The 23,618-nt window shown below is 39.8% G+C and overlaps 1 protein-coding gene across 6 annotated transcripts in view; it reads right to left on the bottom strand.

The window, feature by feature from the left end:
* The window catches only part of herc4 (HECT and RLD domain containing E3 ubiquitin protein ligase 4), an 81,299-nt gene that overhangs the window by 45,909 nt on the left and 11,772 nt on the right, over positions 1-23,618 (bottom strand). For 5 of the 6 annotated variants that reach the window (XR_008396266.1, XR_008396267.1, XM_053679564.1 and 2 more), the window contains exons 3-9: positions 21,662-21,821; positions 17,160-17,236; positions 16,611-16,832; positions 16,447-16,538; positions 16,165-16,299; positions 2,263-2,419; positions 1,648-1,724 (exon numbers count right to left, since the gene is read on the bottom strand). Coding sequence is in view for 4 of the 6 variants with exons in the window: in XM_053679564.1 (XP_053535539.1) it covers positions 1,648-1,724; positions 2,263-2,419; positions 16,165-16,299; positions 16,447-16,538; positions 16,611-16,832; positions 17,160-17,236; positions 21,662-21,821 (920 nt within the window). In the remaining 2 variants the exon portion in view is untranslated. The remainder of the gene's footprint in view (positions 1-1,647; positions 1,725-2,262; positions 2,420-16,164; positions 16,300-16,446; positions 16,539-16,610; positions 16,833-17,159; positions 17,237-21,661; positions 21,822-23,618) is intronic. The other variant, XM_017463660.3, reaches the window with a different exon arrangement.

Genomic DNA, 23,618 nt, shown 5'->3' with positions numbered 1-23,618 from the left:
GTTTCAAATTAGGCTGTGGAATGCGTCAGGGTTGCCCACTTTCCCCTTCATTTTTCTGTTTGGCGTTGGAAACCTTAGCGGTGGTAATAGGCCTCCCCAAGTTTTCTCCATCACTGTGCTTTTAGTTTGAGGCATATGGATCCTACCTCCTGAGCAAGCTCCACCATGGCTACCTATGGAAAAATCACTTTGCCCATCCATACCGTTTGTATCCCTACTGATAAAGTTACTCATACCAGTGCTTAATCATCCCAGTATTTCCCATCTCCAAAAAATCTGGGAGAAAGGTTCCCGTATCATAGGGTGTTAATCATTTTTAAAGCCCTTCTTCTGCCATCTGGGCCAATCCGAGATTGTTAATAGGTGGATCCCCTGTGTGATGGAAAGAATGGAATGACATATCTACACTACTTTAAGGGAAGGAAATGGGACCTTAGCTCTTAATTTTTTCTTTTCTATTTAGGTGTGTATGTACATGTTATTATTTGCATTTATTCATTTAATTTTGTTTTGTGCATGTCTTTATGGTATTTGTGCTAGGAGATTGAGCATATGTTTGTTCCAAATTCTTGTCTGTCTATAAGGACAAGAAAACCCAACAAAGTCAATAAAATCTAGACAAAGATCAGGGAATGAAAGTTGAAATTCTGAACTATTGTCTCAATCATCTTTTGATCTAGACCCAAATGGCTTCAGTGTATAGCAAAAGTATACCATAAATCTGGAAGGCTTATAAGGCCATCTGCAAACAATTCACCATTCTACAGTCAGAAGGATTGTTACGCAAATGGAGAGCCTTCAAGACAGTAGCCAATCTTCCCATGAGTGGCCATTCCAGCACATTCAGACCATGGTCAGTCTGTTTAATGCTCAGAGATGCAAAGGAAAACCCAAGTAGTACTTCATATGACCTAAAGACCTCTGTAAGCACATTAAAAGTTTATGTTTGTGCCAGTACAATCAGAAAAAGACTCAACAAGTATGACTTTCATGGAAGGATGGCTAGGAAAAAAAACTCTTCTCTCCAATATTGTAGTGCCATGTTTGGTGAAAACCAAATACAGTGCATCACCACAAACACCTCATACCAACTGTCAAGCATGGTGGTGTAGGGGTGATTTGGGACTGTTATGTAGCCACAGGACCTGGGAAAATTTCAGTCTTAAGACAGCGATGACCTCCAATTTATACCAGAATATTGTTGAGACAAATTAGATCATCAGCTTAATCTGGGCCAAAGTTGGGTCATGCACCAGGACAAATGATCCTAATCACACCAGAAAATTGATATCTGAATGGCTAAAGAAGAATAAATCAAGTTGTTGGAATTGCCAAGTCAAAGTCCAGACCTCAACCCCATAGAGATGCTGTAGCGACATCACCAGAGAACTTTGCATAAACGAATGCCCTAAAAAATATATATGAATTGAACCAGTGTTGTAAAGAAGGGTGGGCCAAAACTTCTCCAAAATTAAGTGACTGCTAAACTCCTACAGAAAATGTTTATTTCAAGCCATTGTTGGTAAAGGTGATTCTAAATGTTACTGAATTATAGGATGTACTTAATGAAGGAGGGTGTACTTTCTTTTTCTAATGACTGTATGAATACATTAATCACTGCATTGCAAATCTTCAATATTCTCCTACCTGAGGAAAGTGGCAATGAGCAAAGCTCTGGTCTCCACCAGCATAAATCCGCTTCACACAGTAGAACTGCTCAGCATCTTAAACAAGCAATACGGACAACGATTTTTTTTTTTTTTTTAAGGATAAAGGTCATGTTAATACTTCTAGTAACTGTAAATAATTAATTGAAATTTAATATAGTACATCTAAAACAACATAACAGACATGGAATACATCAAAACATACATAACGAAAGACACAACTTACTGCAAAAAGTCAAAGAATTTCTTGTTTCTGAATTGCATGCAGAATTTCCAATTACCATAAAAATTCCATTAATGATACTGAATAACTAATACAGCTGTGCTGATTGCTGGGATAAAGCAGAAATTTAGGACCTTGGGTAGGTCTAATAGACTAGATAAGTAATGTTAAAAAAATAAATAAATAATAAAAAAAACAATTTAAAAAAAAGGGGGGGGGGGTTTATATAATTTAATAGTAAACTTTCAATATATGAAAAGCGATGGTGGTGGACACCATCAGGCTGATGGTGGAGACATAGCATTTTAACACGCTTGTCACCGCATAAAGATCAGCAATAAGTTCTGAGTCAACAGGTATATGTGCACTGACCAGAATCTATTGGTGTGGGGTCATTGTGAGCTCTCCATTGGCCTTTTACTGGAGCAGGACTTATCCTGTTGCAGGTATAACGTGTGCCAAGTTGTCCATTTCCTCCAAGACCAAAAGAATCAATCTTGCCAGAGGATGGAATGAATGCCAAGGTATGCTGCCTTGTATATTAATACAAATAAAGCATTGTTGTATATTAAACTTTTCATAAAATTGCTAATGTTGGCTTGATAGGGCCAATATGTTCTTCATAATCTTCATTTTATTATGATGTTGTCCTGACAGAGCCATCATACTGATCTTATTATGGGATGTTCAGATGCTGCTTTCAACTGATTTTAGGAGATTCCATTGCAACCACGTAGTTACAACCTAGAAACAACATGGGAACCATAGAACCATACCAACCACCTAGCAAACTCCTGGTAAGCACATGGAATGGCATAGGAATCACTTATCAACCTAGCAACCACCTACATAATCAAAGCAACCATTAAAGACACACGTGCAACCACCTGGGATACCACAACAAGAACAGAGCAACACCCAAACAAACCAGCCTTTACCATAGCAACTATTTAGCTTCACCCAGGCAAGCACCTAACAAGACCCTAGCAACCATCTGTGATACCACAGTAACTGCTTAGTAACATCCTAGAAACCACCTGGTATACCACAGTGTGACACTTAATAGAGGTTCGAGAATGAGGAAGTGAGTTGCAGGATTGGAACAAATCAAAAGGGCTTTATTTGCAACTTTACTTTCACTTTTCAACATATTAAATTATAATTAAAAAAAACACACACACATACGGCTCTGTGCTGGTTGTCTCTTTCTGGCTTCCACAGAAGACAACTATAAGCATAAAGAAACACAAACAAATCAACTTTCGCTAATTACACGCAGGTGAGAATCATCACTCGTTACCTGCTGGTTTAACCTGCCTCTATAGCTGAAATGGCAAATACCAACAAGTGATCTGCGTGTTGGCATCCTTCATATGGTGGCGCCATTGGAGCAGGGCACAATCGGAACACAGGGTGAAAGGGCGCCCCAGTAAGTAGTACTGGAGGGTGAGGACCACCCACTTAATAACCAGACATGATGGTGCTGTACTTTGTTTCTCTCACAGTCTAGAATAAATGGGAGAGAAAAGTCAGGGGAATGCAACAGCAGGCCCCCACACAAAACTGCTTTCACCTGCCCACTCGCAAAGCTCTGTCCACCGGACCGGATCTTGTGTCCCTTCTTTAGGTCAACAGGCTGGTGATGTCCAAAAAATTAGGTACAAACCTTATATAGTAGCCAGCCAGCACCAGGAACTGCCACAACCACTTTTTGGTCTTGGGTCTCGGGCAGGCCGCAATCGCTACTTATTTGGCAAATTGGTGACGCACCTGCCCATGACCCAAGTGCCCAAATGCACACTTCTTTGGGTTCTCTATTAGTCCCACCCATCTCATGGATATCAGGACAGCCCTCAGATGTTGCAAATGCCGCTGCCATACATTACTATAAATGATTAAGTCATCAGAGTACGCAGCAACATATGCATTGTGCAGGCAGACGATTCTGTCTACGATTCATTGAAACATCGCTGGGTCTCCAAATAACCCAAATGGAAGGGTTAGAAACTGGTGTAACCTTAACAGAGTGGAAAACACCATTTTTTCATGAGATATTGGAGTCAAGGGAATCTACCAATACCCCTTAGTTAAATACCCCATGTGGAGCATAGCCTTGAGTTCATCCCGAACCACATTTTGATTGTGTTCAGGGAGCCGGTATGAGCAGCTCTGTAAAACCACAGTTAGAGACTCCTCCATGTGGTGTTCTATGAGCTAGGTGTGACTGGGTAGAGGAGAAAACACATAAAAATTCCTCCTGAAACCTGGCAACCTGTGCCCTTTAAGACAGAGGTGGTCTCCACAGGTGACCGGGGTGAACTGGATGGGACATTTTAGACTTACCTCCAGTCCAAGCTCATTGTGGGGAACCACTATTGCCAGAGTCACAGAAACCGCCTGTCTCCATGGTTTGAGGAGATTGAGATGGTATATTTAAAGTGCATTTCCTCTATCTGTTTGCCTGACTTCATAGTCAACTTCCCCAACTCTTGTACTGCAAACAGAGGCTCGAGCCACTTATTCCAAATCAGGGCATCATTATGAACAAACTTATCAATCATATTTTTAAAGGTCTATTTAACCATTCACCAAGCCCGTCCGTCTGCAGATGGTCAATGCTGGTGCGAATACATTTAAACCACAATAATTCATAAACTTCAAGTTTTTGTGACATGAACTCAGTCCTGATCAGTCTTGATCTCTTTCGGGATCCTAACTCAGGAGATAACATGGAAAAGAGCCTCTGCAACACTGCATGCCGTGATGTTGTAAAGATGCACTGCTTCCAGCTATTGCATTGTGTAGTCAATTAGAACAAAGACAAAGTGATGCCCTTGTGCAGTCCAATCTAATGGCCTGATGAGGTTAATTCCAATTCTTTCAAAGGCAACCTCTATTAATGGGACACAATGGCACTTTAGGGGTGGCTGGCGGATTTACCAGCTGACATTCACGACATGCCGCACATCACTGGCAAACATTCAATTCAATTCAATTTTATTTGTATAGCGCTTTTTACAATAGACATTGTCTCAAAGCAGCTTTACAGAAATATCAACATGGTATACAGATATTAAAGGTGCGAATTTATCCCAACTGAGCAAGCCACTGAGTGGCGACGGTGGCAAGGAAAAACTCCCTAAGATGTTTTAAGAGGAAGAAACCTTGAGAGGAACCCGACTCATAAGGGAACCCATCCTCATCTGGGTAACAACAGTTAGTGTGAAAAAATTCATTATGGATTTATATGAAGTCTGTATGGCCTTAGGAGCAGCCGTAGTCCCAGCAGTCTGGAATTACAGAAGATTTGAGCTCCATCCAGAGGCAGAAAGGATCTGGATCTCTAGTATCTCCATAAATTCGTGTGGGGCTCGGCGAAAGGAGAGAGGGAGAAAAAAGATAATTATGACTGCGAAGTAGTAGAACAGTATCTAGTCAGGGTAGGCTTGAGTGAACAAATACGTTTTAAGCCTAGACAAACACTGAGACTGTGTCTGAGTCACTAATAGGAAGACTGTTCCATAACTGTGGGGCTCTATAAGAGAAAGCTCTTCCCCCTGCTGTAGCCTTCACTATTCGAGGTACCGTCAAATAGCCTGCATCTTTTGATCTAAGTAGGCGTGGCGGATTATATAAAACCAAAAGGTCGCTTAGATATTGTGGCGCGAGACCATTTAGTGCTTTATAGGTTAATAAAAGTATTTTATAGTTAATGCGAGATTTTACTGGGAGCCAATGCAGTATTGATAATATCGGTGTGATATGGTCGTACCTTCTAGTTCTAGTTAGGACTCTAGCAGCTGCATTCTGGACTAACTGGAGCTTTTTTATATTCCTACTGGAACATCCAGACAGTAAGGCATTACAGTAATCTAATCTAGAGGTGACAAATGCATGAACTAGTATTTCCGCATCATGTAGTGACAATATGTTTCTTATTTTAGAAATATTTCTGAATGAAAGAAGGCTATCCTAGTAATATTATCTACATGAGCATCAAATGACAGGCTGGAGTCAATAATCACTCCAAGGTCTTTAACTGCTGCACATGATGAAACAGAAAGACCATCCAGAGTAACCATGTGATCAGAAAGATTACTTCTAGCTACACGTGGGCCTAATAAAAGTATTTCTGTTTTATCAGAATTAAGTAGAAGGAAGTTAATTAACATCCAATGTCTAATGTCCTTTACACAATCCTCAACTTTACTAAGCTTCTGTCTGTCCTCTGGCTTCGCTGAAACATACAACTGTGTATCATCAGCATAACAGTGGAAGCTAATTCCATGTTTACGAATAATTTGACCTAGGGGTAGCATATATAAAGTAAAGAGCAGTGGGCCTAAAACAGAACCCTGTGGAACTCCAAAAGTAACCTCAGTACGCATGGAGAATTCACCATTTACAAACATCACTGCAAATGCCCAGCCATCAGATTATTTGTCCTTTTTAGGATGAATAATTTCATCGTTTCCTCTTTTGCCCGAGTGTCCTGCTTCATTCTAGATCACCCGTCTTTAATAATCCAGAAGTAGGGGAAGGAGAGTGCAATATTGGGCTGAAATCGCTGACCATCAATTACTTTCAGTTGGTTGAAGGCATGCTGGAGGTTTTCATCACGTGTCCGCTCCTCCAAGGGAAATTTCCCTAAAGGGCAGGAATGTGTGTGTGGGGCGGGGGGGTCAGAGCTCTCCACACCCTCTGTATCTTCCTAATGTAGAGCTGATGATAACGGCCCAGGCAACACCTTCCCAGCCAACGCTGCGCACATCCCACATTGTGCTCATTGTTGGATCCACAAATATTTCCCTCACTAATGTCACTTGTGAAAACCTGGCCAATTCAACCCCAGAATGAGTCAATGGGTGATGCAAGGACTACCTGCCAGCTCCAGTTTGTGCTTTTGTCCCCAGAATTTAATAATGATGGGCACCAGCGGATATTTGTGAATACCCCCATGCATACACCTCTCTTTCACCAATCAAGCATTTCCCAATGACCACATTGAATCAGGCTTTGATAGATGGTGGACTGGTTAAACCTCGAGTCTACCAAGGCCTGACGTGAACTCCCTTGTATACGCACTGACTCCGTATACAGTATGTGCCTGCTCATTCGGGAAAGAAATGCTAATCCTGGAAATGCTTAGCTTCCCCACCGTGCAGGAAGACCTGCCATCAGTCCTGGTGAGTGTGGGTGGTTCTACCTGTGTGGAGAGAGGGAGAATTAGGGGAGATACTGGAGGTGAAGGAGAAGAGGGAGGGGTAGGGAAACACCAGGACTGTGGGGTGTGTTTCAGGGGAATTGGTCCCCTTTTCTACAGTGCAGGGACAAGGGGAGGGCAGGGATAAGAGGGGTGAGAATGAGAAAGAGAGAAGAAGGGGACACTCCTGCCACTGGATACACCACCAAATGGTCCTCTGCCAGCTGTCCAGTGGCACTGGACGCACTTTGCCATCGCCTGTGGTAGTCTGGCAAAAAACTGCCACCATGAGGTTGAATACTACTTCTGCATCACGCCCCTCTGTCACCAGCCATCAGGTGCACCAGAGCTGCTGGGAGAATGTGAAAAGACAGTTGTGCTCATGGAGTATCAAGAAAAGGAAATGCTGACAATGCTGTTCAGGGGTGCGGTTGTTCCAAAAATCGCCCACTTCAGGGTTGGGTACTCCAGCAGGTTCACAACAGGGCGCTGATGGGCTGGGCTTCCCCGGACAGGAGCGGCAGTAACCGGGCTGCCTACTAGGCCTCAGGCGAGCCCCACGCTTCCACGTCATCCTGTGGTCCAATCTTTATGAGGGTGATGTGGGCCGGTCCCATGGCGGCTGCTAGAGTTCCCGCCTGCTGGACCAGGCACTGCAGCGCCTGCCGGTCCTCCACCTTGGCTTTGAGTAGGGCCTGGATGCGCTGTTCCTGTCATAGCTGGAGGAGGGCCTGATGCTGGGCCTAGTGGAGGCTGATGAGGGACCTGATGATCTCGGCCAGTGATGATGATGACTCCATAATGGCACTCTTTCCTCAATCCCAGATTTCAGCACCAGTGTGACACTTATAGAGGTTCGAGAATAAGGAAGCGGGAAGCAGGCTTAGAATAACTCAAAAGGGCTTTATGTGCAGCTTTTTCTTTCACTGTTCAACCTGCCTCCTCTCGTCCAGAGCCGACACTTGACTATGCCCCTGCTGCCACACATAGCAACCATCTAGCAACACTATAGCAACCACCTGGCAACACCTTGGATACCACAGCAACCATCTACGAACACCTTAACAACCACCTACCAATCAACTAGAAATGCTATAGCAACCACCTGGGATGACACAGATACTGTATAGCAACCACCTAGCAATCTGTCATAATATATGTATTTAACTGTATAATCTTAAAAGATAGCATTATAACTGAAAGTTGAACATTTAACTTTAATCATTTAACCTTTAAATTTTGCACATTTTTAATGGTTTATCCATTTAACATTTTAACATATCAATTATTAACACTGAACCATTGTAGTTTCATTTAATCAGCTCTTCAGCATGTTTCACTGGCTCTGTGAAGACAACGCAGTTTATCCATGACCTTAACCTTCTAGTTACCACTGTAATTCTAGAATTATAAGTGGCATGTGAACAAATCTGGGTAAGTAAATTATTGAATGAAAGTAACAATCTGCAGCAAATATACAGACAGGCCCAAGCATACAGTATCTCACAAAAGTGAGTACACCCCTCACATTTTTGTAAATATTTGATTATATATCTTTTCACATGACAACACTGAAGAAATGACACTTTGCTATAACCTAAAGTAGTGAGTGTACAGCTTGTGTAAAAGTGTAAATTTGCTGTCCACTCAACATAACTCAACACACACCCATTAATGTCTAAACTGCTGGCAACAAAAGTGAGTACACCCCAAGTGAAAATGTTCAAATTGGGTCCAAATTAGCCATTTTCCCTCCACGGTGTCATATGACTTGTTAGTGTTACAAGGTCTCAGGTGTGAACGGGGAGCAGGTGTGTTAAATTTGGCGTCATCTCTCTCATACTGGTCACTGGACATTCAACATGGCACCTCATGGCAAAGAACTCACTGAGGATCTGAAAAAAAGAATTGTTACTCTACATAAAGATGGCCTAGGCTATAAGAAGATTGCCAAGACCCTTCCACTCAGAACAGGCCTCGCCATGGTCGACCAAAGAAGTTGAGTGCATGTGCTCAGCGTCATATCCACAGGTTGTCTTTGGGAAATAGACGTATGAGTGCTGCCAGCATTGCTGCAGAGGTTGAAGCGGTGGGGGGTCAGCCTGTCAGTGCTCAGACCATATGCCGCACACTGCATCAAATTGGTCTGCATGGCTGTCGTCCAAGGAAGCCTCTTCTAAAGATGATGCACAAGAAAGCCCGCATGGATTACTGGAACCATGTCCTGTGGTCTGATGAGACTAAGATAAACTTATTTGGTTCAGATGGTGTCAAACGTGTGTGGCGGCAACCAGGTGAGGAGTACAAAGGCAAGTGTGTCTTGCCTACAGTCAAGCATGATAGTGGGAGTGTCATGGTCTGGGGCTGCATGAGTGCTGCCGGCACTGGGGAGCTACAGTTTATTGAGGGAACCATGAATGCCAACATGTACTTTGACATATTGAAGCAATGCATGTTCAGTATGCAGAAGCAACCTGTGAAGCTCTGATGAACTCCATGCCCAAGAGGGTTAAGGCAGTGCTGGAAAATCATGGTGGCCACACAAAATATTGACACTTTGCACCCAATTTGGACATTTTCACTTAGGGGTGTACTCACTTTTGTTGGAAGCAGTTTAGACATTAATGGCTGTGTGTTGAGTTATTTTGAGGGGACAGCAAATTTACACTGTTATACAAGCTGTACACTCACTACTTTACATTGTAGCAAAGTGTCATTTCTTCAGTGTTGTCACATGAAAAGATATAATCAAATATGTACAAAAATGCGAGGGGTGTACTCACTTTTGTGAGATACTGTATTTGGACATTGACAGATTTATTGTTATTTTAGCTGTCTACCACAAATCGTCCAAGGTCCCATCAGTGTCTACGAGGATAGTTGTGAACCTTGAAAAACATGGTCACCATTGACTAATCAAGGTTCAGCAGCTATTAGACAAGGTTAATGAAGACTGCTCAGAACAAAACATGATGGACCTGTTTGACTCCCTGCCAAAGAGGTTTGTGAAAAATCTGGGGGGGGGGAAAAAAAAAAAAAAAAAAAACTGGCCATGGTGAGATGCTATCACATTGTATGTGTGTAAACTATTGTATGTTATGTTCACACGTTATTCATATCACGTTAGATCTCCTCACTCTGAACAACTTTGCCTCATGAACCACTGGTGTCAAACTGTTGATTAAATATTTGAGATTATTTTGAAAAACCCACTGTTGTAAACTAGTCCTAGGTGGTTTTTTTTTTTTTTTTTTTTTTTTAACTCAAATCACAATAAAACAGTGTAGTACAATTCTCTGTACTCCCTAGTTCAATAATTCATCAAAAATACATTGAACATTTTATTTAGATAGTCATAAGGTTATGTAAAAAATGAATATGGCTTAGTGTACCCAAAAATTACTCCTAAGGAAAACTCAACACTGCATGAAATTGAGTAACCACATGGAACATATATGATTCTTAAGAAGCATGCAAAATTAAATGGAGTTCAGACAATAGATGGTGCTACAAAAGTTCAAATGTTTAAAAATGATGTTTCTTTATGGTCAATTGCCATATACTTCTAATAATGATGAAAAGTGAAATTTTCCTGGGTCAGCCATTTTAAATTAGACATAAAATGCTGTACTTCACATCATGCCTAGAGAAAGCTATGGGAATTCAGCTGATTCTTGAATAACCTGCAAACGAATTTGACCATTAGTACACCGAAATGGACGTGAGGCCATATCACAAGAACGCTTTAGCATATTCAGACCAAACTAGAGTTTTGGATCAGCGCCACCTAGTGTTCATGAGATATGGGGGGAAAAAGCTAATTTTGGCTCATCATTTCTGAATGGTTTATAATAAAACCATGAAACTGTTCTTGTTACATTCCATGGAATATATGTCGAAGTATATGACATTCATTTAGGTTGGCCATTTTGTTTGCCAGCCATTTAAAATTTGATGTAAAATACTCTATTTAATGAATGCATATCATTGGCTCCATGCCCTGAAGGTACACAAAGTTTCAGGACAGCATCACCTTGTGGTCAAAAATTATAATGCAATTTCAATAAATGCTAATAGCTTTTGATTACTTTTGCCTATTCTCATGCTACTGGTCTTGCTAGATCCCTTGGGTCATGCTGACAACAATAATCGCAATTATGCCATGGTTGGTTGAACCTGCTGTTCAAACCCACCATTTTGAATTTTTTTTTTTAGAACTCCGGATTCGATTTTCAGACCGTGCTAAAAACAAGTTATGGAACTCAAGTTTTAAAATAACGCACAAACAAATTAGGTGGTTGGCACGCCAAAATGGACGTGAGGCTATATGACCATAACGCTTTAGTGCACGTGTCAAACTCAAGGCGAGAACCTGATAGGTGCATGACTGTCTTAACATACGTTTTTGCTGTTCTCATTCCCAACTCGTAAAATACCGATGTGTCACGCCCCTAGGCGTCTGATACTGACGCAAAAGGCACCCTTCCACATCTGAATAACAAAAAAAAAATAAAAATACAGAACAACATGTCAAAAATGTTATAAATTGATTTGCATCTTAATGAGGGAAATATGGTACTTTGTGGCAAAACCCTTGTTGGCAATCACAGAGATCAGACGTTTCTTGTAGTTGGCCACCAGGTTTGCACACATCTCAGGAGGGATTTTGTCCCACTCCTCTTTGCAGATCTTCTCCAAGTCATTAAGGTTTCGAGGCTGACGTTTGGCAACTCGAACCTTCAGCTCCCTCCACAGATTTTCTATGGGATTAAGGTCTGGAGACTGGCTAGGCCACTCCAGGACCTTAAATGTGCTTCTTCTTGAGCCACTCCTTTGTTGCCTTGGCCGTGTGCTTTGGGTCATTGTCATGCTGGAATACCCATCCACGACCCATTTTCAATGCCCTGGCTGAAGGAAGGAGGTTCTCACCCAAGATTTGACGGTACATGGCCCCGACCATCGTCCCTTTGATGCGGTGAAGTTGTCCTGTCTCCTTAGCAGAAAAACACCCCCAAAGCATAATGTTTCTACCTCCATGTTTGACAGTGGGGATGGTGTTCTTGGGGTCATAGGCAGCATTCCTCCTCCTCCAAACACGGCGAGTTGAGTTGATGCCAAAGAGCTCCATTTTGGTCTCATTTGACCACAACACTTTCACCCAGTTGTCCACTGACTCATTCAGATGTTCATTGGCAAACTTCAGACAGACATGTATATGTGCTTTCTTGAGCAGGGGGACTTTGCGCGGCGTTGCAGGATTTCAGTCCTTCACGGTGTAGTGCGTTACCCATTGTTTTCTTGGTGACCATGGTCCCAGCTGCCTTGAGATCATTGACAAGATCCTCCCGTGTGGTTCTGGGCTGATTCCTCAATGTTCTCATGATCATTGCCACTCCACGAGGTGAGATCTTGCATGGAGCCCCAGGCCGAGGGAGATTGACAGTTCTTTTGTGTTTCTTCCATTTGCGAATAATCACACCAACTGTTGTCACCTTCTCACCAAGCTGCTTGGCAATGGTCTTGTAGCCCATTCCAGACTTGTGTAGGTCTACAATCTTGTCCCTGACATCCTTGGAGAGCTCTTTGGTCTTGGCCATGGTGGAGAGTTTGGAATCTGATTGATTGATTGCGTCTGTGGACAGGTGTCTTTTATACAGATAACAAGCTGAGATTAGGAGCACTCCCTTTAAGAGTGTGCTCCTAATCTCAGCTCATTACCTGTATAAAAGACACCTGGGAGCCAGAAATCTTTCTGATTGAGAGGGGGTCAAATACTTATTTCCCTCATTAAAATGCAAATCAATTTATACACATTTTTGACACGCGTTTTTCTGGATTTTCTTGGTGTTATTCTGTCTCTCACTGTTCAAATAAATCTACCATTAAAATTATAGACTGATCATTTCTGTCAGTGGGCAAACGTACAAAATCAGCAAGGGATCAAATACTGTTTCCCCCCCTCACTGTACGTCGGCATTTTGACACCAAACACGGAGCTAAGTATGGTAAATTTAGCCTCCAAGAAAAACAAAGAATTGCAGCAGAATTAAAGGGCAAACTGCAGTCACAGCAGAATGTGCTCACAAAAGCTACAGCCAAAAATGATGCAGCAGTGAAAGCAAGTTTTACTGTGGCTGAAGAAATCGCCCGAGCTTCAAAGTCTTTTTCAGAGGGTGCATTTTTGAAGCAGTGCATGCTAAAGGTGTGTGAGCAGGTGTGTCCCAACCAGATACAGACTTTTCAAAATGTCAGTTTGTCAAGAAACACCATCACGGACCGAGTTAAGGAATTAGCAGGAAATTTTGCAACACAGCTGGCCGAAGAGACATGCAGCTGTTTAGCTTTTTCATTAGCTGTGGATGAAAGCACAGACAACATGGATACAGCGCATCTATCCATTTTTATTAGAGGCGTGCAGCCGGACCTCTTAGCTCTTGGATGTAGCTGCCACGCATGGGACCACAATGGGCCGGGACATTTTTGATGCAGTGGAGAAGTTGGTAAGTAAAAATAAATTGCCGTGGGAAAAGTTGGTGTCACTAACTACAGATGGTGCACCTGCGATGTGTGGAGGAAAAACAGGCTTGGTTCAACTAATGAAGGAGAAATTGCAAAAAAGTAACTGTCACATGCCCCTGATAACGTATCACTGCATTATCAATCAAGAAGCTCTGTGTGGAAAGGTTCTGGAGCTGGATGATATTATGACCACGGTCATGAAAACAGTGAACTTTATTCGGGCGCGTGGCCTGAATCACCGCCAGTTCCAGCTGTTCTTGCAGGAGGGGGGCTCGGATCATGGAGATATGCCGTACCATACAGTAGTAAGGTGGCTGAGTAGGAGCAAAGTCCTCAAATGATTTTTTGAGTTGAGAGAAGAAATTGCTCTTTTCATGCTGAGCAAAGGAAAACCCTTGTCTGAACTCTCAGATCCAAACTGGCGGTGTGACTTTGCTATGTTATGTGACATAACCAAGCATCTAGCTCAGCTGAATCAGAAAAGGCAGGGACGTAAACAAATCATCACACAAATGATCGACATGATCACAGCTTTCCAGCATAAACTCGACCTCTGGAAGTGTCAGGTGGAGCAGGACAATCTCGCCCACTTTCCTGTTTGTCAGATCATCTCAGCCTCAGTTCCCGGTGCTTTTTCATGTGCTCGGTTGAGTACCAAACTGAACCGCTTAATAAATTAGTTTGATCGGTGCTTCTCTGAAGACTCACTCTGGTTTTGACATCTTTGCCAATCCTTTCACAGCCGACGTCTGCAGTGCGCCCCATAACCTTCAGATGGAGTTAATTGAGCTTCAAACCGATAGTGGCCTGAGAGCAAAGTTCCAGGATGCTGCGATCGAGGACTTTTACCGTCTACTGCCCCCTGGTTTGATGCCACAGCTCCGACTTCATGCTGCTCATATTCTGTCCATGTTTGGGAGCACCTATCTGTACAAACAGATGTTTCCAATAATAAATTTGAACAAGACCAAGCACAGATCACGCATTACCGATGACAACTTCCATGCTGTTTTGCGGACTGTCTCAGCACAAGACCTAAAACCAGACATTGACACTCTGGCCAGGGGAAAATGGTGTCAGACATATGGCCAGAAAACATAGGTAAGTATTTTTAAAAACCTGAATTAAAATAGAATGCTACTAGAAGTTCTTAAGACTAAGAACAGTAGAATATGTGTACAATTTAATGATTGTGCTTACATTTTGTTTTGTGTTTGTTATTTCCAGAACATGATCTATGAATGAGGATGTGTGTGAGATGGTTTCTCAGGGTGAGTATGGATCTACTTGATGTGTTCAAGGACAGGCAGCATCACCTCATTGTTGTTGTTCTTTTTGTAAAATGCTACTTTTGTAATACATGTTGGTTGTGCCATAGTTCATTGGTTGGTTGGTTCATAGGTTATATCTCTGCAATGCTCTGCCATATTGACACCAACCTTGGTGTGTCATAAGAACCATAACCCGAGGGGACATGAGCAATTTCAGAACAGTGCCACCTACTGGTTATATCAAAAAAAATATTTTGCTTATAACTTCTGTATAATTTGTCCTAAAGTCATGGAATCTTTAGATTCACAGAGGCATACAGAGTCAAATGATACCTGGTCAATATTTCTATTTGAAATTTCAGATAATGTACCATAGAAATATAGCGTTTTATTAACATTTATAACTGTTATAGTGCTAGTTATTGCCTAATCTCTACAGAATTTAGCTTGCTTCTTTAGAATCCTAAGATGCAAATTCTCACCTACTTTGATAAATATCTGAGGTTTTGTTTAGGAATTATAGGATTTTGGGTACACTTCATGTCCATATTTTTAAATGACTGTTACAGACATTCAACGACTAAGCATTTTTTCAACATTGTTTTCATAATTAATGGTGTAGGAGTTGAGAAAATTGTTCCACAGTCTTGTTTCATATCCAATTTAAGTGCTTACACACTTGCTAAATTATACATAATATCTTAATTGCACATGCACTTAAAGTTCTTAAAGTGCTTGAACCCCAATAATTGTTGCTCGCAGCTATAGTTTATGATGTGACTGCTGACAAAAGCAGAGGGATGAATTCTGAAGTGTATAAAGCTGTATTATCTGCCCAGATTCAGTCAAATGCTTCAAAACCCACTGGCTGGTACTTCACAGTGCAGATGGACAATGACCCAAAGCATACTACAAAAGCAACTCAAGATTTTTTTTTTAAATGCAAAGAAGTGGAATTTTCTGCAATGGCCAAGTCAATCACCTGACCTAAAAAGGATATGCAGTATTAAAAGTGACCATTAAAAATGACAGAGCAAACAAAGTATTAAAAAAAGTTATGATTATGTTAGATATGTTAGTTTGTCCAATTACTTTTTTGCTCATAAAAGTAACTGGCAGGGGCACATATAAAAAGTGCTGTAATTCCTACAATGTTCACCTGATTACTGTGGTAGACAACTAAAATAACCATAACTTTGTCAATGTCCAAGTATTTATGGGCCTGACTGTTGTTACATCTGTTTGCATTTTGGGACCAGGTTTTAAAAGAAAGATTTATACTTGCCTACCACAAGCTACTTGTGAAACAACATTCCCCATGAGTTCAAAAACCTTTCGTGGGTTAACTTCGTGGTTTAGGGTGTTGTGTCCCAGCTGGCCATATCCACCTGCTCCAAATGTGAACACACCTCCCTCCTAAAGTAGTCAAAATAACGTTGATAAAAATATACACACGTGTGTGTGTGTATATTATATATACACACACACACACACACACACACACACACACACACACACACACACACACACATACATATATATACACACACACACATTTTTTACCTTTGTTAATGCCGCAGTGTGATCCTCTCCACAGCATATATAAACAACCCTTTGTGACCTGAGTGTCTTCAGTAAGGATGGAAAACATCGATCTTCAAAAGGAAAAATGAGAGATTTTTCAGTGCTATAATAGACCCTAGGCCAATTTCATTAAATTAACTTACCTTTGTTATCATTTAGGCCCAGCTGGCCAAACTTGTTTCGTCCCCAACCAAATACAGCCCCAGACATAGTGAGTGCAAAGCTGTGAGCACCTCCTGCTGAGATCTGGGCAAATGGGATGCCCTGTAAAGAATGGATGACCTGTGGGGTCAAGATGCAAAGTCCCTCTTTCCCCAGTCCTAACTGCCCATACCTATTTTGTCCCCAAGAAAAAATCTGTCCCCCTGGTTAAATAAAAAAAGAAAGAGAAAAAAAATTAATAAGCATAATGAAGCAATTTATCTGGTAACAAAATATTAGTAAGAAATTATTAAAAGCCGAAGAAAACAAGAATATTCAGAATATCTAAACTACAAGGGGTATGTGATGCATAAACACTTACATTACATTAGCACAGATTAGGCCACCAACTTTCTGCACCATGGATATCCATGTGTCTTTACACCCAGAGTTAAATAGTTTGTATATTGTCAATGTGAAGTTTCCCACTACGAGTTTTAATTTGGTATTTACTACATCTAAGCCTAAAAAACAATGAGTATCATACTTACTCCTAGAAAGTGCAAGGGAATGCCTATAACCACAGGAGACCTGGACAACATGGACCTCTGACAAACTCTTGATTGTTCTGTGGAGGAGATTTCTTTTAAATGAGCAAATCAAATGCATATTCCATTATGTATTAATATACCTATTTGGAATTGCTGCCTTAAAATCCCCCAAGAATAAAGATTATTTTATGCCTCTAAAGCGGGGGTGTGTTTCAAAACACAGCAGTTGAAATAAATCAAGACATTCTCTGTGTCCTTTATGTCCTTTGGTTGCATTTTTCAAAATAATTACATATGTATTTCAACAGGTTTATTCTTCCCGTGTGTACAAGGTTATCCACATAGTTCGAGATTTAATGAAAATATACGCTATTTGGTGAAATTAATTGACTAAGTGCAAAAAAAGAAAAGGGGACACCAAAAATGGACTTTGTTTAGTTTATTATTGATTACTGCTCTTTATAGTATTTTTTATGTGGAAATGTTAAATTCACTATTTTTGAACACATATTTGCTTCACAGCATTTCTTCTGTATGTGCCTAAGACTTTTGCACAGGACTATAGCTTATTGGTTCGATGGAGCATGCTAGTTTAGCAGAGTAGCTAGTGTCAGCCAATGTGAAAGAACAAGCAATTATAATAAGCAGTGTTAAGCATAGAGCAACAAATGCCCAATCTTATAGAAAGTCAGGTACATAAGTATTTGGACGGTGACACAGACTTCACAATTTTGCCTCTGTACATCACCACAACGGCTTTGAAATGAAGCAATCAAGATGTGACTGAAGTGTAGATTTTCAGCTTTAATTAAAATTTCAGGGTTTAACAAAAATTTACCATTTAGGAATTACAGCGATTTTTACATCAGGTTATGTGAAAAAGCATTTGCCTTTATTCTTGTTTCTTTTCAGAAGTTTCTTTCCTGATTTCTTCTGTATCTCATACTAAATTGCTTCAGAAATTAAAACAAAATCTAAGATAAAACAAAGGCAAACTGAGTAAAGATAAAATGTAGTTTGTAATTGATAATGATATTTATTGAAGCAAAAAAGGTATCCAATATCAACTGTGCCTACGTGAAAATGTACTTGCCCCCATAGATACTAATTACTCAAATATACGAAATGGCATTCAAAATGGGATTCAACTGGACTAGACGCTACCAGGCCTGATTACTGCAAATCCTGTTCAATCAAATCAACACTTAAATAGAATCTTTTCAACTTCAAAACTGTATTGAACCTTCCAAAATACCTCCAAGAGCACAGCAACCACTCATCCAGCAAGTCACAAGAGCCAAAGACAACATCAAAGGACCAACAGGACTCTCATGCATCAATAAAGATCACTGTTCATAACTCCACTATCACAAAGACACTGGGCAAAAATGGCATCCATGGAAGTGTGGTGAGGCGAAAACCACTGCTAACCCAGAACATCATTAAGGCTAATCTGAATTTTACCAAAACACACCTTGATGATCCTCAAACCTTTTGGGAGAATGTTCTGTGGATTGATGAGTCAAAAGTGGAACTGTTTGTAAGTCACATTACATCTGGCATAATCCAAACACAGAATTCCACAAAAACAAACAAAAAAACAAACAAAAAAACAAACAAACAAACAAACAAAAACAAAAAAAAACACCATACCTACGGTCAAGCATGGTGGTGGAAGTGTGATGGTGTGGGGCTGCTTTGCTGCTTCAGAGCCTGAGCAACTTGCAATAATTGAGGGAAACATGAATTTTGCTCTAAACCAGAAAATCCTAAAGGAGAATATCCAGTCTTCAGTCTGTAAGCTGAAACTCTTTGGTTTCTTACGCAGTATGTTTTGGGTCATTAACCATCTGTACTGGGAAGCGCCGTCCTATCGGTTTTGGAACACTTGACTGAATCTGAGCAGAAATTAAAAGCTGTATACACTTTAGAATTCATCCTGCTACTTCTATGATCAATAACCACCAGTGACCCCGTTCCACTGGCAGCCATTCATGCCCATGCCATAATACTACCTCCACCATTTTTGATCAATCATGTGGTATGCTTTCGACCATGAGCCCTTCCTTGCTTTTCTTTTTTTCCTTCACCAAGGAAAGAATTCCTCAATTATCCTTTTTAGTTGTCTTCCATGTCCTTTCAGACCTTTTGGTGTTGCCGAGCTCGCCAGTGCATTCCTTCTTTTTAAAAATGTACAAAATTGTTGATTTGGCAACCCCTAAAGTTTGTACCATCTCTCTAATGGGTCTGGGTTTTTTTCCAGCCAAATGATGGCCTCATTCACTTGCATCGACAACTGTTTAGACCGAATATTGAGAGTTCCCATTAACAGCTACCAAGCGCAAATTCAACACTTGGAATCAACCCCAGACCTTTTATCTCCTTAATGTGTCATGAAATAACGAGGAGACAGGCCACACCTGGCCATAAAACTGCTTATAGGTCAATTTTGTCCAACAAAATTGTTGGACAATTTCGGAGCCTGAGAAATTTGAGGGACTTTGTAAAAAATAAGTAAATAAATAGCTGTAATTCCTAAACAGACAATACAATACTTTTCTTAAACCCCTAGACTGAAGCTGAACGTCTACACTTCAATTACATCTTGATTGCTTCATTTCAAATCTTCATTGCAAAATTATGAAAATTGGACTCGATTGCATGTAATTCAATGTTGCATGTATTACCTTATGTCCATTAACATTAACTAGCTAGCTAGATATTTCCAGAAACAAACTGAACCAAGACTAGTATGGTGAGCCCTCCCTGTAACTGATGCTTTTTTGTACAGCTACAGTGGATATAAAAGGTCTACACACCCCTGTTAGGATGGCAGGTTTTTTGTGATGTAAAAAAAAATAATAAAACCAAGATAAATCATGTCAGAACCTTTTCTATCTTAATTGTGAAATTGCAACATACAAATTAAAGTGAAAAACAATAAGAATCATTTTCAGGAAAATATTTTTTATAAAAAAAAAAGCACAATAACTTGTATGAAAAAGTGTGCACACCCCTGAAGTAATACTTAGTTGAAGCACCTTTAGATTTTAATCACAGAATTCTTTTGGGTAAGAGTCAATCAGTTTGGCACATATTGACTTAGTAATATTTTGCCAGTGTTCCTTGCAAAAGCATCATAACACTGTCAAATTGGCTGAGCATCTCCTGTGCACAGCCCTCTGCATGTTAACCCACAGATTTGATTTAGATCTGAACTCTGGCTGGGATATTCCAAAACCCTGATCTTGTTATGGTGAAGCCATTCCTTTGTTGATTTAGGGGTGTGCTTTGGGTCATTGTCATGCTGAAAGGTGAAATTCCTCTTCAGCTTAAGTGTTTTAGCATTTTTAACTTAGCAAAACTGACTGGTATTTGGAGCTGTTCATTATTTCCTGCACACTGATTAAAGCCCCAGTTTCCAAAAAAAAAAAAAACCCAGACCCAAAGCATGATGATGCCTCCATGTTTTACTGTGGGAATGGTGTTCTTTTAGTGATGTGCTGCATTTTTTTTTTCTTGTACCAAACATCTTTGCTCCTTACATGTGAAAACCATCTCCCAAATTCTTTATATGTCTGGACTATGGGGTAGGATGGCAATCATTACTTGCCAGAAATTGCTGCAATTCTTTTAATGTTGCTGTAAGCCTCTTGCAGCCTCTCTGAATAGTTTTCTCCTGATATTCATCAATTTTAGAGGGATGTCCTGTTCTTAGTAGTGTCACAGTTTTCATATTTTCTCCATTTGGTGGGTAAAATCTCTTTACAGTGTTCCATGGTACATCCAATGCCTCTGATTTTTTTTTAAAACCCTCTCCTGAATGATATTTTCAAAAATGAGATCCCATACCTGCTTTGTAAGCTATTTGTGGCCCATGGCTTTTCCAGTGGGATATTACCAAGGAAATGTCAGGAAAATCCTAAAGGAACAGCTGTACTTTATTTGAGGTTGATGGCAGGTGTATACTAATTAGTATTTATCATGAGTTTTAATGTGATTGGTTGATTCTGAACACATTCTACACACATTCCAAATTATAAAAGGGTATACACACTTATGCGAACTGGGTATTAGAAGTTTTAAGTTTTTGTTGCTAAAACATCTCTGATTGTTTACCACTCAATTTTATATGGTGCAATTTCACAATGTTTTTTTTTTTTAAAAAGGGTCCTGTCATGGTTTGACTGATTTCATTTCTTTTTTAACATCACAAAAACCTGCCTGTATAAAACGTTTAAATTTTATTTTGTGCAATGAAGTAACCAGGCACAATACGATTAAAATATTTCTTCAGTTCGACAAAGTAGCCACTGTGTAGTTAGCGACAATTTCTTAGTAGCTTGTAGTGTAGCTAGCTTTATCAAAACAGTAGTTTGGCTGTAGCTTGTCTATTTTAAATCATGAGTAGCTTGCCAAGTTACAGCTGCAAAGTAGTTTTCCCAACACAAGTAACATTCTACGTAAAGGTGTTTCCTTGGTAGGTAATACATGTACATCACCTGGGTACACGCATACATTCTTCAATGTTGGCAAGGCCGAGTTGTCCATCAGAAGCCTGTCCCCATGCAAACACTTGTCCTTTGTCGCTTAGAGCAAGAGTGTGAGCCTCACCGCAAGATACTGCTACAATGTTCTGAGCATCAAGTGCCATTACCTGCTCTATATCATAAATATGGACAAAACAGACCTTCTTTTATCCAACAAAAACAGAATAAGTACAAAAATTGCTGTAATTCCTAAACTTAATCAAATATGCATGTAAATACCAATATTCAAATTAAAGCTGAAAGCTTGCACATATTCATTAGTTAATTTCTATATTTCAATATACTGTGGTAGACAACTAAAATAACAACAACTTTGTCAATGTTCAAATATATAGTGGTGCTTGAAAGTAGGGCTGCAACAACTAATCGATAAAATTGATAATCGATAATTAAAGTAAATGACAATGCATTTCATTATCGATTAGTTTGGTCTGTGACATCACTGTGGATGACCACCGTCAGTGACGTCCCTTCACAATGGTGAAAAACGCATTTCTATGAATAAAACTCATCTGAAAAACAGCAGAGGTCACAGATTGAGCTGCTGTGGGAAAAGTGCATGATCCAGGTTATCCAAAACATGAGTGTTTTATATTAAGCGTTTCAAACAAACTTGTATGTGTATTAACGTGGCTTGTCGTGTCAGATGCCTGTGCTGTTTAATGTGTTCCAGACATGTTTTCTTCAGCGCAGAAATGACATTTTTATGTTTATATGCTTATCTGTAAATGTTTCCATTTCACATAAAAGCTCGTCCTGACAGCAAGTGAGTTTCCATTAAATTTCACTGAATGAGCGAGGGTCCACACACGCGTGTCAAACAGCGTGCAACAGAAACACAATAACTGACTAAAATATTATTTTTAATCAGTATGTTGTTTGATGCTATGTTTAGCTATATTTATAAACAAAAATAATTGTGTTTTTTTTTTTTTTTAATGAGAGTAGTAACCATAATGGGGTTAGAACATGTAATTGTATAAATGTAAGAATTGTCATACATTTACAGAATAAATTAACATGTTTGTCTTCAAATAAGTGTGTTACTGCAGAACATTCAACCTCTTACCAATTAACACTTAGTTTGTTCTTTTGTTTTTCTTTTTTAGCATTTTAAAAATAGTGATTTAACTTCTGCTTTAAAGGTTGTGGACAATCAGTTGTTTTATTGTTTTCAAAATATATAATGTTAATATTTTAAAAAATCCCTTTGCACAATGTATAGCATAGCCCACATAGATATATTTTTCATAGCCTTCAATTTGCACAATGTTTGAAGGACAACATTGGGCAGAATGTGAAAACATTTCGTTTTTTAAACCCCACAGAAAATAAAAAAGGGCCTTTGAATTCAACTAACTGATTGATCAAAGTCCAAATAGTAGACAATGAGAACCCATTTAAACAAATAGACAAAAATATTATACTTGGTTATTTATTTATTTAAGTAAAATGTCCAGAGATGTTTAGAGATGGTCTTGTAACCTTTTTCAGCCTGATGAGCATGAACAACTCTTTTTCTGGGATCCACAGAAATCTCCTTTGCTCATGCCATGATAAACTTCCACAAACATATGTTGTGAAGATCAGACTTTGATAGAACCCTGTTTTGTTTTGTTTTTTTAAACTAAAACAGGGTTCTTACTTACACCTCACTGTTATCCCAATGATTGAAAACACCTGGCTTTAATTTCACCATCAAATCCTAGATTTCCTATCATTTTGACACTCACTGTAATATTGAATCATATTCCATAATAAGTAAATTGCCAAGTATAATATTTTTATCTAATTTGTTGAATTAGGTTCTCTTTATCTACTCTTAGGACTTGAAAAACTTTGAGGACATGAAAATCTGATGATATATTTATGCAGATTCAAAAGGCTTCACAACCTTTCAAGCACCACT

The sequence above is a fragment of the Ictalurus punctatus genome, chromosome 3 (genome assembly GCF_001660625.3).
Source record: "Ictalurus punctatus breed USDA103 chromosome 3, Coco_2.0, whole genome shotgun sequence".
Taxonomy (NCBI): domain Eukaryota; kingdom Metazoa; phylum Chordata; class Actinopteri; order Siluriformes; family Ictaluridae; genus Ictalurus; species Ictalurus punctatus.
Note: the sequence above shows the minus strand (reverse complement) of the source record. Positions and strands in the feature narration are given on the sequence as shown.